This window comes from Grampus griseus (genome assembly GCF_964374135.1).
Source record: "Grampus griseus genome assembly, chromosome: 5".
NCBI classification, from domain to species: Eukaryota; Metazoa; Chordata; class Mammalia; order Artiodactyla; family Delphinidae; genus Grampus; species Grampus griseus.
The window spans coordinates 62268492-62286885 of NC_138998.1; the positions used below are offsets into that span (position 1 = coordinate 62268492).

The 18394-nt window shown below is 41.9% G+C and overlaps 1 protein-coding gene across 3 annotated transcripts in view; it reads right to left on the reverse strand.

Annotated features, from left to right (window-relative positions):
* Positions 1–534: 534 nt before the first annotated feature.
* LIPH (lipase H) overlaps positions 535–18394 on the reverse strand; it is a 46114-nt gene continuing 28254 nt past the window's right edge. For 2 of the 3 annotated variants that reach the window (XM_082654682.1, XM_082654680.1), the window contains 3 exons: positions 16650–16761; positions 3154–3327; positions 535–1367 (listed from right to left, as the gene is read on the reverse strand). In XM_082654682.1, coding sequence (XP_082510808.1) covers positions 1280–1367; positions 3154–3327; positions 16650–16761 — 374 coding nt within the window. In that variant the 3' untranslated portion in view covers positions 535–1279. The remainder of the gene's footprint in view (positions 1368–3153; positions 3328–16649; positions 16762–18394) is intronic. The other variant, XM_082654681.1, reaches the window with a different exon arrangement.

Sequence of the window (18394 nt, forward strand, 5' to 3'; positions counted from 1 at the left end):
GGATTTGCTATATAGGTATAAATCAAGTGTGCCATGCTGGATTACATTCACAGAGTTCCATCATTTTTGAAACAGAGAGTCTGTTTCTTTAAAATACGGCTCTCCACACAGAAAGCAGTAGGAGAGCAGTCACTTGGACGGGGAGGAGGTTAGTGAACCTATGACTCGGGAATCCCAGGAACCTTCCTGCAGTGGCCACGGCTGGGGGATGGGTGGTGTCCACCCCTCTGGCTCTGTCTCCACCCTGGGCATCTGACCTCAAGTGGTTCTGACCTCTCTGACCTTGGCCCTTGGGAGGGCCTCTTGACTTGGCTGCTGTTGTCATTTCAGATTCATGGATCGCACCTCTTCCTAGGGAAGCCTGAGAATTCCTCAAACTGGGAGCTTCGGGTGCGCCAAGAGCAGACCGGTTAGTGCTTTGAATTCACATGTTGGCAAAACAAGTTATTTAGCATCGCTCCAAAAGGTTAACATTAATTACCTCTAACAGGTGGGATTATGGATAGCATATTTTCAATTTGCATCCGTGCATTTTTGAAATTTCCTTCAACAAGTACAGATTACATTGGTGATAAAGAAAAACAAAACATTTCTTAAGTATTGCTTCAGATGAGGGTTGCATGTAAAGTGATGCTTCTTCACCTTACGTGAAAAACAAGCTCTGCTTTTTCTCTCCTGCCTCTCACTCTATCCCTTGTCCCTGTGAGCAAGGCTGCCCCACTGCTTCATCTGCTCTTCTTCCGTCATCCACTAGTCCCAGCAGCTGCCTTCTTGGTTGTTGGTCTGTCCCCACCTCCTCCTGCACTAGCCCCACTTTAAACAAGGCAGGAAGCCATTCCCCCTCTGTGCAGAGCCCGGAGGGATCTGGCACAGAGAACATGGGGTCGAGTCCAAAGTGATGTCTCTAGCCAGTCCTTCCCTTAAGATGCCTGCCTGGCCACTGTGATTGGCAGAAATGCCCAAGTGACAGGCAGCAGAACCAACAGTTCGGAACAAATGAGGCCCCAGGACACAGCCTAACAAGGCGCTGCGCCGTCAGGAGCCTGGCTATTTCTGACTTGCCCTATTTAGGGGCTCCCTTCCCAGGACTGTTTCATAATCCAGGATCACTTGATATTTTGCAATATGACATCCACAGGACACGATTTTAAAAAAACAAAACAAAAACCCTGGTTATTCCGTACTTTTTATGCCTTGAGGAGAAGGCGAGGTGAAGCTTTAAAAATCCTGTAGTTGTAGCATTCTTGATGTTACTGGTACCCGGGTGTCCTGACAACAGTTACATTTGCAACTCTGGGCAAATAATAGGTTGGAAGACTGTTTCAACATTTTCGATCAGTACAAGATCATAGCGACACAACTGGGGCCTGTGAAAATAAGATGAAATATGCTCGTCAATACAATAATAAAAATACCCCATTCTAGTAGAGTAAATTATATCATCTCTTTCAGATATAAAATTATTTAGCAATTATTTTTAATGTTCTAGGGAAATGCTTGTGCTAAATAAGCAAAGCCACATCAACAACAGCAAAAAACTCAGGGTGTAAAATTTTATTTACCATATAATTTCAACTAGGTTTAAAAGCAAATAGAAAGGGACTTCCCTAGTGGCACAGTGGTTAAGAATCCACCTGCCAGTGCAGGGGACATGGGTTCAAGCCCTGGTCCGGGAAGATCCCACATGCCGCGGAGTAACTAAGCCTGTGCGCCACTACTGAGCCTGCACTCTAGAGCCCGCAAGCCACAACTACTGAGCCCGTGCACCTAGAGCCCATGCTCCACAAGAGAAGCCACCACAATGAGAAGCCTGTGCACCACAACAAAGAGTAGCCTCCGCTCACGGCAACTAGACAAGGCCTGCGTGCAGCAACGAAGACCCAATGCAGCCATAAATAAATAAATGATTAAAAAAAAGTAGAAGATTAGAAAGAAATAACCAAAAATTTTAACAGTGGTTGCCTCTGGATAATGACATTATCCGTGGTATTCTTCTTCTTCCTCCTAACACTTTCTGTACTTTCCAGATTTTATAAAATGAATATGTATTCCTTTGATAATCAGGGAAAGAAGTATTTAAAAGTCCCAGTTTTAAGATGTAATAACTGGGCTTCCCTGGTGGCGCAGTGGTTGAGAGTCCGCCTGCCGATGCAGGAGACGCGGGTTCGTGCCCCAGTCCGGGAGGATCCCACGTGCCACGGAGCGGCTGGGCCCGTGAGCCATGGCCGCTGAGCCTGTGCGTACGGAGGCTGTGCTCCGCAACGGGAGAGGCCACAACAGTGAGAGGCCCTCGTATCATATAACAAAAAAAAAAAAAAAAGACCCAATGCAGCCAAAAATTAATTAATTAATTAATTAAAAAGAAAAAAGATGTAATGACTATCCTCTTAGGAAAAAAAAAAACTTGTATTATTAAATGTTTTGAGGTATCCTAAACCTTCAGGAAAAAGGAATTTATAAACATAAAGTAGTAACTGCTCACATCATTTCCTGTCTCTGTCCACAGATTGAACACTAGGAATATATGTAGGAATGGCATTACTCACAAAACACACATACCATCACAGCTTTGTTCTTTCTCCCTCTCTTTGTCTCTGCCTCTCTCTCTCTTTCTACACACACACATGCAGTTTATTTTTTCTGAACCAACTGAGAATAGGTTGTTTACCCCTTAATACTTCAGTGTGTATTTCCTAAGAACAAGCACAGTCTCAGTGCAGTTATCAAATTTAACATTGATATAGTAGTTGTATCCTGTATCAATGGAATAAAACATTCCAAATTATCTGTACCTTTTTTAATGCTAGGCTGTGTTTTATCAGTTTGCCAAATTATATGAGGGTTTCTTTTCTACAACAAATTATCAGCTTGCAAGCAGCGTGGGTAGAGTGATTAGGGAGGAATCGTGTAACTCTAAGCATATAACAACATTGTTTCTTTGGATTATTGGACTGTTTGTCTTTAAGTGCATACCAGTAAATTTTTCTTGGATTACTGGGCAACTTATTTTTATCAAGTCTAGTTTTGGAAAACCCCTCACTTCTTTCATTGTGATTGATGAAGTCCTGTTAAAACGTTAAGACCAAGCAGATTGGACAGGAACCAATAACATCTTTGGAAAACAGGGGTTTGTCAGACGTTGCCTCAGCTCACCTCTCTGGATGGGCAAGTGACCTTAACTTCATTCGGAGAATCCTGAGCTTGTACCTTGGGCCTGTTACAGATCCTGTAGAGAACACCAAGGAAATGGCTGCCACTTTATCCAGATCTTGATTGAATCTTGCAAGCAGACTCACTTGGTGGTATTTCTGAAATGTTGTGGGTTCACTGGAAGGGAGAAATAATATATTTTTAAGTGGATATGAATTACCAATGAAAGAAAACAGTTTTGAAGCCTACAAAATCACTCATCAGCAAGTAGCCATTTGACCCCATAGCCTGCACTAGCCAACTTTCATGGGCAAAGTCCGTTGGATTCCAAGGGACTGCGTAAGTGAAGCTGCTGACTGATGAGATGCTGTGACATTGGAAAGGTATGCGCTGCCTACTATAGGCCAGACAGCATCCTCATCTCTTGACACATTTCTCCAATCCCCGGAAAAATTCTGCAAGGTATTATTGTCTTCATTTTACAAACAAGGAAACAGATGCTTTCAAAGCTGAAGCTCACCCAGGTCACAGGGCTTCTCTGTAGCAGTGCAGTGATTAAAACCCAGTTCTGGCTGAGTTCAAATTTATGGTCTTTCCATTAAACTGCATTGCTAGATGCACAGGTATATTTTTAAGCCAGACTAGATACTAACTTATTTTTTTTTAATGCAAGCAGCCCTATAAGTTCTTTTTTTATTTATTTTTAAATATTTATTGACTTATTTGGCTGTGCTGGATCTTACTTGCGGCACGCAGGATCTTCATTGCTGCATGCGGGCTCTTAGTTGCGGCATGTGGGATCTAGTTCCCTGACCAGGGTTCGAACCTGGGCCCCCTGCATTGGGAGCGTGGAGTCTTAACCACTGGACCACGAGGGAAGTCCCTAGATACTAATTTAGAAGTTGTGCTTAAGCATATATTTTTTCAGTTCTGCCCTCAAGAGAAACCTTAAAACAGCTACAACCCAGGTTCCAATACTTTTTTTTCCAAGTGTGTGGAGATGTTTCCTACAATTGGAATCCCAAATTAAGCCTAAGGTGTATCCACTAGGGAGATTCACCTGGGTACTGTCCCTCTGGGGAGCTGCAAGAATAGGCTGTGGAGAAATGATTGCTCTAGGAATGAATCCTTAGTTTGGAGGTCGGGATGGGGTGAGGAGGTGCCTGTCACCCCAGCCTCACTGTGCAGAGCAGAAGTGCCACAAGTAAAACTAATCCAAAAGGTTGCCCAGATTTTGGTTTCTAAATACTATCTCCACAAAATGGAACTAGGGCTCCCTGGAGAAATGGTTGATTCCAGGGCTAGGGCAGGGAAAGTACAAAGTGATCCTGGAACAACATGTGTGCCAAAAGTAAGGAAACACTCAAAGAGTGATGGAGATGTTCAAAAGAATATAGAATCACACCCATTAGGGTGGCTACTGTGAAAAAAACAAAAACAGAAAACAAGTGTTGACAAGGATATTGAAAAATTGGGACCCTTGTACACTGTTGGTGGGAATGTACAATGGTACCGCCACTATGGTAAACAGTATGAAGGCTCCTCAAAAAATTTAAAATAGAACCACATGATCCAGCAATTCTACTTCTAGGTATATACTCAAAAGAATTGAAAGCAAGCTCTCCAAAAGATATTTGCACACCCATGTTCATAGCAGCATTATTACAATAGGCAAAAGGTAAAAGCAACCCAAATGTCCATCAATGGATGAACGGATTAAACAAATGTGATTTGTACCTACAATGGAATATTATTCAGCCTTAAAAAGAAAGGAAATCCTATCACATGCTACAACATGGATGAGCCTTGAGGACATTATGCTAAATGAAATAAACCAGTCACAAAAAGATAAATATTGTTTGATTCCACTGATATGACATATCTAAAGTAGTCAAATTCATAGAAATAGAAAGTAGAATGGTGGTTGCCAGGGAGTGGGGGAAGGGAGAAATGTATGTTGTTACTTAATGGGTATAGAGTTTCAGTTTTGCAAGATGAAAAAGTTCTGGAGGGACTTCCCTGGTGGTCCAGTGGTTAAGACTCCACACTCCCAATGCAGGGGGCCTGGGTTCGATCCCTGGTCAGGGAACTAGATCCCACATGCCACAGAGAAGATCCCGTGTGCCACAACTAAGACCTGGCGCAGCCAAATAAATATATAATTTTTTTTTTGAAGTTCTGGAGATCTGTTTCACAATAATGTGAATACACTTAATGCTACTGAATTGTACACTGGAAAATGATTAAAATGGTAAATCTTATGTTTTTATTACCACAATTAAAAATGCATTAAAAAAAGGCACTGGCCAGATTTGGGACAATTTGAATATCAAAATAAATAATGATAGTAACTGATTATAATTCCCCATTGATAAAATATAAAAATCTGGGAGTCTGAAAAAAAAAAATCTGGGAGTCTGTATTGATATATTTGGACATGAAACAAATAAATGAATAAATAAATGAGAAAAAATGCCTTTCCTAAATGTTGAATTAGAAAAATCACCATATGGCAGCCATCAGAGTAATAATTCAACCACAAAACATTAAAACCAGTGGGTAAAAGTTTGAGGAGTAATGGACCATTTACATGGTCTCAAAGTACCTACCCACAAAATACTAATTACAAAGGGAAAAATAGTAACCTTAAAGTGGAGAAACTTGGCAGAAATCACTTTAATTGCTTGATCCACATTAATGAAACAATCAAAATTGTGAGCCTCCTAATAGGATGCACTGAGACAAACATTACGTCACCTTTGTGGTGTCTTTGCCAAAGATGCATGATCTGAACCTAATCGTGAGGAAACATCAGGCAAACCCAAACTGAAGACATGCTAAAAATAATTGACCTGTAATCTTCAAAAGTGTCAAAGTCAAAAGAGTCGAGGAGGGCTTCCCTGGTGGCGCAGTGGTTGAGAGTCCGCCTGCCTATGCAGGGGACACGGGTTCGTGCCCCGGTCCGGGAAGATCCCACATGCCGCGGAGCGGCTGGGCCCGTGAGCCATGGCCGCTGAGCCTGCGCGTCCGGAGCCTGTGCTCCGCAACGGGAGAGGCCACAACAGTGAGAGGCCCGCGTACCGCAAAAAAAAAAAAAAAAAAGAGTCGCGGAAAGGCGGAAGAACTGTTCCAAAGTGAACACTGAAGAAGCAGGAAAACCAAATGCAGCCAGTGATCCTGAATTGAATCCCTTTGCTACAAAGGACATTATCAGGACAATCAGTAAAACTAGAATGGGGTCTCAGGATCAGACGGTAGTAATGTATCAATATTATTTCTCTTATTTTGATGGTCAATTGTAGTTATGTAGGAGAATATCCTTGTTTGTAGAAAATACACATTAAAATACTTAGGGTTGATGAGGCAGCATGTTGGAAATTACTGTAGAATGGTTCAGAAAAAGAAAAGGCTCTTAGTACTACTGCAACTTTTCTGTAAACTTTAATTTTCCACAATAAAGAGGAAAAAAAAAAAGCTAATAGGAAAGGAGTGGTTTAACCAAAGAGGCTTATTAGCAGCACCACTCTGGTCCTCTCTTGATCAGAGTGTAGCAAGAGAACAAGGGATCCCTTCCCACTTCTCCAAGGGCAGCTATGGAATCAGGAAAGGGCAGGGACTCCAGGAGAAGGTGATGCCACCTGCAGATGGCAGAACCCAGTGGGGGTACTAGGAAGGCGGGAGAAGAAAAAGGAGATCGGGAGCTGATCAGGGTTGTCCATGAGTAGAGGTAAGATGCTCTCTTCCTCCTAGAAGGATGTCTGGAAATACATGGGGAGGCACTAACCAAGCGTTGGGTTCATACAAGAGTAAATAGAGTGAGAGACAGTGAACTGTGAGTTCTGGCAGTATGGTGCACTAAATACCCTGAAAGCATTCATAATATGCTTTCATAATTGTGGATACAATTACAAACAACAAAAAACAAAACAAAAAACCTTTTAAATTGCACTGAACTAAGAAGAAAGGAAAGAATACTGAGAAACCCTCAAAATATGTGAAAGCAGAAATCCAAATAGATAGGAATCCTGAAATCACCTTTTGTTGGTCTTTTTTGAAACTTTGTAACCTTGAGCTTCAATTTTCATGGCCTTGCAGTGCAGTAGGACATGAAACAAAGTCTATGGACCCCTCAAGGTCGGGAGTTGAATAGGAGAATTCTGGGGGAAGAGTGAACTAAACATGAATTTGAAGTAAACAACCTTTTACCACCTCAGATGACAGAAAGTCCCCACCTCGAATCTTGGCGCTATGAGGAGCTAGGGGGCTGAGTGCCCTTCACATGGGTCAGCAGCTAAATTCAAACTACTTGTGGTCTGAGAAACCTCAAGTTTAAAAATTAAAGTGGTCTCAGATGGATGGTATCTCCAGGAACTTGACAGGCAAACGCAAAATCTTTCTGGAGAAATCTACTCCTCAGATCCTCAAAGAATTCCCGCACATAGTGAAATAATTATAATAATAATAAAGGCATTTGTAAGGGGGGTGGAGGGAAGCTGCGGGGTGCAGGCTTTATGGCTGCCAGCTGCGGGCGGGAGGACGGATCCTGGCGGGTGGGGCAGTGCAGCTGCCGGCTCCACACAGCGCCTGCGCAGCAGCTGCAGGGAAGGGGCACCTCCTGCCCGGGCTGGGTGCGAATGAGGAGGCCGGCAGGACTGAGTGCTGGGACATGGGACCACCAAAACGACCTTCCCAGCGGAGCCGCGTGCCCGGGGCACCCCTGCTCTGCAGGCGGGGAGCAGGCAGCCGCCTCCCCGCTGCACCAGACCCTGATGGGACCCAGATTGCTAACGGCAAAAAGAACTGGAAAAATGCAAAAGACTGGAACGATTAAAACCTACCAAAGACTCCTCAGAATTCTCAAAGAGCATACAAACGTGTGCTTACATGTAAAAAATGTGATGCGTGGACTACCACACTCAAGCAACCTGGCAAGCACTTGCCGGTGACTGTCACTCTCAGGTTTCACTGTGGAATTTCAAACTGCCTAGGGGTGTGAGAAAAGATTAAGGCACCAACCCCAAAAATAATGGCCCATAAAAGGAAAGAGAACAAAAGGAAGTCCACCACTGAGTACTTCTGTTCTAGGGAAGGGGGACATGTGGCCAGAAGAGCCTGACTTCCCATAATGTCCTCAGGAAGAGCCAGAATATCATCCTGATGCTGCAGCCCAAGAGTGTTTTGCTGTTTCAAATTGAAAATTGTCATGAGGAGGAAAAGTCCATTCTGGTGCTTGAGGGGACCTCTCAAACTGAAGGCTTGTGTTCAGCTGTCTGAATAACAACCAGTAAAAACTACAGGAACAAAATCTCTCAAGAAAGGGATTTTTAAAAGAGACACGACAGAGCTTCCCTGGTAGCGCAGTGGTTGAGAGTCCGCCTGCCAATGCAGGGGACACGGTTCGTGCCCCGGTCCAGGAAGATCCCACATGCCGCGGAGCGGCTGGGCCCGTGAGCCATGGCTGCTGAGCCTGCGCGTCCGGAGCTTGTGCTCCGCAACGGGAGAGGCCACAACAGTGAGAGGCCCGTGTACTGCAAAAAAAAAAAAAAAAAAAAAAAAAAGAGACACGACAGGGACTTCCCTGGTGGAGCAGTGGTTAAGAATCCGCCTGCCAGTTCAGGGGACATGGGTTCGATACCTGGTCCAAGAAGATCCCACATGCCGCAGAGTAACGAAGCCCATGCGCCACAACTACTGAGCCTGCGCTCTAGAGCCCGCAAGCCATAACTACTGAAGCCCACGCGCCTAGAGCCCATCCTCCGCAGCAAGAGAAGCCACCGCAATGAGAAGCCCGTGCACCACAGCAAAGAGTAGCCCCCACTCACCACAACTAGGGAAAGCCCGGGCGCAGCAATGAAGACCCAATGCAGCCAAAAATAAAATAAATAAAATAAATAAATTTTAAAAAGAAGAAATAGAAAAGAAAATCTGAACAGACCTATAATAAAGAGATTGAATTAGCAATTAAAAACAAAAAGCAAACCTACAAAGAAAAGCCCAGGCCAAGATGGCTTCATGGGTGAATTCTACCAAATATATATTTTTTTAATTTTTTATTTATTTATTTATTTATTTTTGGCTGCATTGGGTCTTTGTTGCTGCACGCGGGCTTTCTCTAGTTGCAACAAGCATGGGCTACTCTTCATTGGGGTGCGCGGGCTTCTCACTGTGGTGGCTTCTCTTGTGGCAGAGCATAGGCTCTAGGCACTCGGGCTTCAGTAGTTGTAGCTCGTGAACTCTATAGTGCGGGCTCAGTAGTTGTGGCACGCGGGCTTAGTTGCTCTGCAGCATGTGGGATCTTCCCAGACCAGGGCTCGAACCCGTGTCCCCAGCATTGGCAGGCGAATTGTTAACCACTGTGCCAGCAGGGAAGCCCCTCTACCAAATTTTTTTTTAACACTTTTTAATTAATTTATTTATTTATTTATGGCTGTGTTGGGACTTCCTTGCGGTACGCGGGCTTCTTATTGTCGTGGCTTCTCTTGTTGCGGAGCATGGGCTCTAGGCACGCAGGCTTCAGTAGTTGTGGCCCATGGGCTCAGTACTTGTGGCTCGCGGGCTCTAGAGCTCAGGCTCAGTAGTTGTGGCACAGGGGCTTAGTTGCTCTGCGGCATGTGGGATCTTCTGGGGCCAGGGCTCAAACCCATGTCCCTTGCATTGGCAGGTGGATTCTTAACCACTGCGCCACCAGGGAAGCCCCTCTACCAAATATTTAAAGAAGAATTAACACCAAATTCTTCACAAACTCCTCCAAAAAAAAAAAAAAAAATAGAAGAGGAGGAAACACTTCTCAACTCATTCTGTGACACCAGTATTATCCTGATATCAAAACCAGACATCACACACAAAAAGAAAACTAAAGATCAATATGTCTTATGAATATAAATTCAAAAAAGTCAAATAAAACTAGCAAACCAAATCCAGCAAAATATAAAAATGATTATATACCTTAACCAAGTGGGATTTATCCCAGAATGCAAAGTGGATTTAACATGCAAAAATCAATTATTTTAATACACCATATCAATAGAATTAAGGACAAAAACAAATGGTTATCTCAATACATGCAGAGAAAGCATTCGAGAAAATCCAATATCCCTTCAATATAAAAATACTCAAGAAACTAGGAATTGAAGGAAATTCCCTAACCTGATAAAAGGCATCTACAAAACAAAAAAGTTAATATGTACTTAATATTAAAAGATTGAATGTTTTCTCCCAAAGATGAGGAACAAGACAAGGCTGTCTCTTGCCACTTCTATTCAGCTTAGAAAGAAGTTCTAGCCAGGTCAGTTAGACAAGAAAAGGCGGGGGAAAAAAAGACATTCAGATTGGAAAGAAAGTAGTAAAACTATCTCTATTTGCAGATGACCTGATCTTGTACATAGAACATCTTACTGAGTCCTCTAATGAGTTAGCAAGGTTGCAGGATACAAGATCAGTCAGTTCTAATTCTGTACACCATCAATGAATAATCTAAAATGAAATTATGGAAAGAATTCAATTTACAGTAACATAAAAAAGAGTAAAATACTTGGATTAAATTTAACAAAAGTGCAAGACTTGTACACTGAAAACTATAAAACATCACTGAAAGAAGTTAAGTAAGACCTAAATAAATGAAAGATACCATGTCCATGTTCATGGATTGGAAGACTTACTATTGTTAATACAGCAGTACTCCCCAAATTGATTTGCAGATTCAAGACAACCCCTCTCAAAGTCCCAGCTGCCTCTTTTGTTTTTTCACAGAAATTGACAAACTGATCCTCAAATCTATATGGAAATTCAAGAGACCCAGAATAACAAAACAGTTCTGAAAAATACCAAAGTTGGGAGATTTATACTTCCTGATTTCAAATTTTGTTATAAAGCTACAGTAATGCTACAGTAAGCTATAAGACAATGTGGTACTTGCATAAAGATAAGATATATCAATCACTGGAATAGATTGAGAGTCCAGAAGTAAACTCTTACATTTATGGTGGATGGAATTTTTTTTTTGACCATGCTGTGCGGTTTGTGGGATCTTAGTTCCCGACCAGGGATTGAACCTGGGCCCTCGGCAGTGAGAGCACAGAGTCCTAACCACTGGACCACCTGGGCGTTCCCGGTCAATTGATTTAGACAAGGGTCTCAAGACAATTCATGGAGAAAGAAGAATTTTTTCAATAAATGATGCTGTGACAACTGGATGTTCACAGGCAAAGGAATGAAGTAGAAGCCCCTTACCTCACATCACATGCAAAAATTAACTCCAAATGGATGAAAGGCCTAAATGTGAGACCTAAAACGATAAAGGAGTTGTATCCAGAATATACACAGAACTCTTGCAGCTCAACAATAAAAAGATAATTAGCTTAGTTTAAAAATGGGTAAGGCACACAAAAACCTGCACCCAGATGTCTATAACAGCTTTATTCAAAACTACCAAGACTTGGAAGCAACCAAGATGTCTTTTGTAGGTGAGTGGATAAACTGTGATACATCAGACAATGGAACATTATTTAGTGCCAAAAGGAAATGAGCTGTCAAGCCATTAAAAAAAAAAAGAAAAGAAAAGGAGGAACTCTAAATGCTTATATTACTAAGTGAAAGAAGCCGATCTGAAAAGATTACATACTGTATGATTCCAATTACATGACATTCTGGAAAAGGCAAAACTATGAAAACAGTAAAAAAAAAAATCAGTGGTTGCCAGAGGTTGGCGGGAGGGAGGGATGAATAGATTTGAATAGGGAGGGAGCACAGATTTTTAGGGCAGTGAAACCATTCCGTGATCCTATAATGGTAGACATATGTCATTATACATTTGACAAAACTCAGAAAATGCACAACACCAACAGTGAACCCTAATGTAAACTATGGACTTAGGGTAATAATGACATATCAATGTAGATTCTTCAGTTGTAGCTAATGTACTACTCTGGTACCAGATTTTGGTACTGAGGGAGGCTGTGCCTATGTGGGGCAGGGAGTATGTGGGAAAGTTGTGTACTTTCTGCTCAATTTTGCTGTGAACTTAAAACTGCTCTAAAAAATAAAGTCTGTTTAAAAGGAAAAGAAATGGCTAAGGGATCTGAATAGACATTTCTCCAAAAAGCTCTACAAATGGTCTACAAGCATATGAAAGATACTCAGCATCATTAATCATTAGGAAATTACAAATCAAAACCACAGTGAGATATCATGTAATGCCCACATGAATGGCTGTAACAAAAGACAGACATGTATGAATGGATAATCAAAATGTGATATATACATACAATGGAATATTATTCAATCTTAAAAAGGAAAGAAATCCTGTTACATGCTATAACATGGACAAAACTTGAGGACATTATGCTAGGTGAAATAAGTCAATCACAAAAAGACAAATACTGTATGATTCTACTCATATGATGTATCTAAAGTAGTCAAATTCATAAAAACAGTAGAATAGTCGTTGCTAGGGGATGGGGGTGGGGGAAATGGGAATTGTTATTTAATAGATGTAGAGTTTCAGATTTTGCAAGATGAAAAGGTTCTGGAGAGCTGTTTCACAACAATGTGAATATACTTACGAATGAACTTACACTTAAACATGATTAAGTTGGTACACTTTATGGGGTTTTTTATCGTATGCTTCTTTATCATGATTAAAAAGAAAAAACAACTTTTAAAGACTGACAATAACAGTGTTGGCAAGGATGTGAAGAAACTGGCACTCTCATACATCGCTGGAGGGAATGTAAAATGGTGCAGTCCTTTTGGAAAACAACTTGGCAGGGAGTTCCTTAAAAAGGTTAAACACAAAGTCCTCTATGATCCAGAAATTCCATTCCTAGGTATATACCCAAGAGAAATGAAAGCATATGTCCACACAAAAACGTGTACATATATGTTCATAGTAGCATTATTCATAATAGCCAAAAAGTGGAAAAAACCCAAATATCCATCAACTGGTGAATGGATATTTAAAATGTGGTATGTGTGAGCACAGTGGTGCATCTGGGCCAGAGGTCAGTGGATCAAAATACAATGTAGGGCTTCCCTGGTGGCGCAGTGGTTGAGAGTCCGCCTGCCGACGCAGGGGACACGGGTTTGTGCCCCGGTCTGGGAGGATCCCACATGCCGCGGAGCGGCTGGGCCCGTGAGCCATGGCCGCTGAGCCTGCGTGTCCGGAGCCTGTGCTCTGCAACGGGAGAGGCCACAGCAGTGAGAGGCCCGCGTACAGCAAAAAAAAAAAAAAAAAAATACAATGTAGAATATTCATACGATGGAATATTGTTCAGCCATAAAAAGGAACGAAGTCCTGATGAATGCTACACATGGATGAATCTTGAAAACATGCAAATCCAAAAAAAAAGCCAGACACAAGGGCTTCCCTGGTGGTGCAGTGGTTAAGAATCCACCTGCCAATGCAGGGGACACAGGTTTGATCCCTGGTCCAGGAATATCCCACATGCTGCAGATTAACTAAGCCTGTGTGCCACAACTACTGAGCCTGCGCTCTAGAGCCCGTGAGCCACAACTACTGAGCCCACATGCCACAACTACTGAAGCCCACGTGTCTAGAGCCTGTGCTCCACGACAAGAGAAGCCACGACAATGAGAAGCCCGCGCACCTCAATGAAGAGTAGCCCCCGCTTGCTGCAACCAGAGAAAGACAACGTACAACAACGAAGACCCAACACAGCCAAAAATAAATAAATAAATAAAATTTTTAAAGAAAGTCAGACACAAAAGACCACATATTGTATGATTCCATTTATATGACATGCCCAGAATAGGTACATCCATAGAGACAGCAAATTAGTGGTTGGCAGGGGCTGGACAGGAGGGAGGAATGGGGAATTACTACTAACAAGTATGGGGTTTCTTTTTGAGATGACGAAAATGTTCTGAAATTAGATAGTACTGATGGTTTCACATTTTGTAAATATACTAAAACCCCCTGAATTATAAACTTTAAAAAGGTGAATTTTATGGTATGTGAATTATATCTCAATTTTTTTAAGGTTAAAAAAAAGAAATATATCTAAAACACATATACAGGGAGAGTCAACAGGCAGATAATATCCTTGAATGTGACTTCATTTGTAACCCATAGACTGGTAAGACTGAATAAGCTCAGGGTACATATTCTAATATTATTATTTCCATTTTCTTAAATCATAAAAATACTAAACACTAAAATGTTCAAGTTTACCTGGCAAAAAAGAGAAAAGTGTCCATAATCTTACCATGAAATAGAACAACTATTTCCTTTTCTCCCATATATTCTCTGATCAGTGATGACTTTTTCACAAACATGACTAAAATAGGAATGACTAAACATGACTAAAATAAAGATGTTAAGGTCTCTATCTTAATCAAGAAACAAGCCTCCAACTTTAGGAATTCCTACTTGGGAGAAATTCGCTATATGAAATTCAAATTTCTAAGACATATGCAGAGCAAATATGTAACCAATTATTGGCACGAATACCCAAATTTTGCTGAGTGAGTGCTCCTCATATAACTGCACAGTTTCCCCTGCTGTTGCTTAGACTCTCCAGATGAGGTCTCTGCCCACCTTCCTCATTGATGCTATAAACTACCTGAGGCTGGTTTCTCAAGATGCGGCCCCTTAGTGGTTCCCTCCCTGAAAATGCTGCCCCACTATGGGTTTCGGGACATCGGTGCTGAAGGGAGTGTGATATCGGCCAAACTGCTTGCCCTCTGTGAGCCTCAGTTTCCTCATTTATAAAATAGGGATGATAGGGGCTTCCCTGGTGGCACAGTGGATAAGAATCCGCCTGCCAATGCAGGGGACATGGGTTCGAGCCCTAGTCTAGGAAGATCCCACGTGCCGCGGACCAACTAAGCCCATGCACCACAACTACTGAGCCCGCGCTCTAGTGGCTGAGAGCCACAACTACTGAAGCCTGCGAGCCACAACTACTGAAGCCTGCGAGGCACAACTACTGAGCCCACGCGCCTAGAGCCCGTGCTCCACAACAAGAGAAGCCACCGCAATGAGAAGCCCACGCACCGCAACGAAGACACAACACAGCCACAAATAAAAATAAATAAAATTAATTAATTTAAAAAAATAGGGATAGTAATACTACTTCACAGGGTTTTAGTGAGAATTACATTAACCAATGTCTGTAATGTGCTTGGTTCAGTAAACAAAGGCTGTTATTATTATGATCCAAGGATGCATTTTAAAAAGTCACTTCCAGGGAATTCCCTGGCGGTCCAGTGGTTAGGACTCTGCGCTTTCACTGCTGAGGGCCCAGGTTCAATCCCTGGTCAGTGAACTAAGATCCCACAAGCCATGCGGTGCAGCCAAAAAAAAGTCACTTCCAAACCCCGCACCCACACCTTCCTTATTTATCTACACAGTGAGCCCAGAAGGCGATTGCCAGTTTCAGATGACCATCTACATGGTACTCTATGGATGAGGCCAAGAGACAACCCAAGTGTCTAGTAGATAATAGGACCCAGGAAACATCTCCTAAGTAAATGAATGAAAGGAGCCTCAAATTCCTTTGCTTACACTAAAGGGTTTGGGGGTTTTTTTCCCTTTTTCCTGATTATAAATGTAACATGAAAAAAATTATTCATTATTTTAAAACTATATATATACAACAGCACAGCAAATTGAAAAGTAAAGAGAAACTTTAAAAAGCACTCACATTCCTACCACCCAAGGGGCAATCTAACATGTTTTGTCATGTTTCTTTTTCATTATTTTTACAGTGTTGAGCTAATTTTATACTTTATATAATTTTATATCCTGCATTTTTTCACTTAGTACATTATAAGCATTTCATTTAATGTTTTATAAATAACTTCAGAGTTTGAGTACTATTTTATTATATGGAAACTAACAATTTCCCCATCATTGGATTTTTAGGGTGTTTCCAATTTTCTATTGCAAATTAGATTTTCTGAGTGTCAGAAATATATTTATGTATATATGTATATTATGAGCTCAGAAAAGAATAGAAACGTGTGTATGTGAGTGGGTGCCTTTGGGCATGGGATTGTTGGGATGGGGCAAGGTTTGTGCTTTTATGTTACATAATTCTTTACTGTTTAAATCATTTATAGCTAGCAGGGATGACTTTTGAAATTAAATGTTTATGCAAAGGAAGGAAGGAGGAGAGAAGAAAGGAGGGAGGGGGGAGGGAGAAAGAAGGAAGGAAGGAAAGAAGGAAGGAAGGAAGGAAGGAAAGAAGGAAGGAAGGAAGGAAGGAAAGAAGGAAGGAAGGAAAGGAGGAAAGGAGGAAGGGAGGGAGGGAAGGAAAGAAAGAAGGAAAAAAATTCCTGTACCAATTCCATTTGTAAAGAGCCTGAAAGATCAAGAGCCACAAGAAGTAACTAAGCGAAAAAAAAAAAAAAAAGTAACTTAGCAATATATCCCCAAAGACGCATACAGACCTATAATTAAAAAGTAGATATGTTTGGGATTTAATTTCTCTGAGCAAGAAAGGAAATAGCAAGCTGCAAAGAATCCCAGCCCAACTTACTGATTGATTTTGGATTCTGTGGTATTTCCAGCTTTGTCTCTCAATTTGATTGTAATGGATCCTCTTCTTATGTTCTTGTTCCAAGTTATAATATCCACAAAGTAATGATATACTACAAAACAGGGAGAGAACATGGTAAGAGAAGAATATTACCAACTTCTTTCCTGAAGGTTCAATTCGTAAAAACCCAACCTCCCTAATAACTGAGTCTCCTTTTCTCTTCCTCTAGTTTTTCTGCAAAGATCCAGGGCAGAATTTTCTAATATTTTTTTCTATTCTCTTTGGTAAAGATGACCTGAGTGATGGCAGGACTCAGTGGTATGCAGTTGCCATGTGTAGGCATCACTCTTGGATCAGTGTTTCCACCTTATCGACTGAAATCTCATGGCCTACCGGCAAGTATGATTGGTTCACTTCAATCCCTGCCCATTTTAGAATAAACCAAATAGGGGGCCATGTAGAGACCCTCCACAGCTGTCAAGGTCTTCTTCAATCTGGGCCATGTCCACCAGCCTACCCAGCCTCCCTCATCTCCTCCCCAGTCATGCCACACCACCTGCACTGCCATGCTCTCTCTTGCTTCTGGGCCTTTCCCCACCTTGGACACTCTTACTTTGCCCCCTTTGCCAATTCATCCTTCAGGTTCCAGCTGAATGCACTCCCTCCAGGAGGCCTTGACTGACCCTCAGACTAAGTCAGGTCTCTCTCAGAGCTCTTATCATGCTCTGGTATTCTCTCATCATTAGTTAACACACTCTATTTACAAAATGTAAGAAAAATGATAACCAAAAAGTGGTAAACATATGTGTACATCTGTACAAATATTGCCTGTATAACGTCTTATGGGGTTTTTAAAAAAGCTAAAATATACTACAACGGTAACTAGGAAGGGATGGTTATTCCTCTTTGTAATCCCAGCAGTAATAGCTATGGATATCCATTAATTCCTACTGAATAAACGAGAGCACGTAACGTATCCAGAGAACTATTCTTCCTCCCTACTCTCTGCTCCCGAAGGTCAAGGATGCTCTGGGAAGACGGGGATCCCACCATGATAGTCAGATTTGCTATCTCTTGGTCAGACTTGCAGAGAAGGGGAAAGAGGCTCAGGGAAATGACAGTCCCACTAGGGAATAAGGTCAGCCATGGGGTTGCCATTTCATGGCCCATTATTACTCAGGGGCTTGCCCCATTTGGATTGGGCAGACACCAAACCCTGGGCTGCCACTCATGATTCCAAAGAAGGAGGGAAACCTGGTGATGTGCAACCTCTTTTATAAGGGTTGCTCCCAAGAAAAGTGAAAAGGGGGCATAAGATTGTAAGATGTACATCTGCCCAGGAAAATTCCTACTTGCTTCCCGGGGCATCTGATCATCTCCTGCCCCATTTAGCTCCCATCTTGAATACCCAAACTCTCAATGTCTTTAGAAGGTCATTGTTTTAGTTTTGGAGCTGGAACTGGCCCATAGATGTGGCTGACACCTGATTTTTCCTAACCACAATTTCACGTCTCTTGGGGCTCAAGCAAATTTTCTGGAAGATCTTAGTGATTAGAATGGCCATCCAGTGAAGCTAACAACTATGATTTGTTGAGCTTTTAATCCTTATAACTCAGAAGATAGGCATGATTATCCCCCTTTTACCAAGCAGGACATTGAGACTCAGAGAAGTTAAATGTCTTGGTCACACAGCTATTATGTAGGAGAGTCAGGATTCAACCTAGGTCCTTCCAACTCCAAAGTCC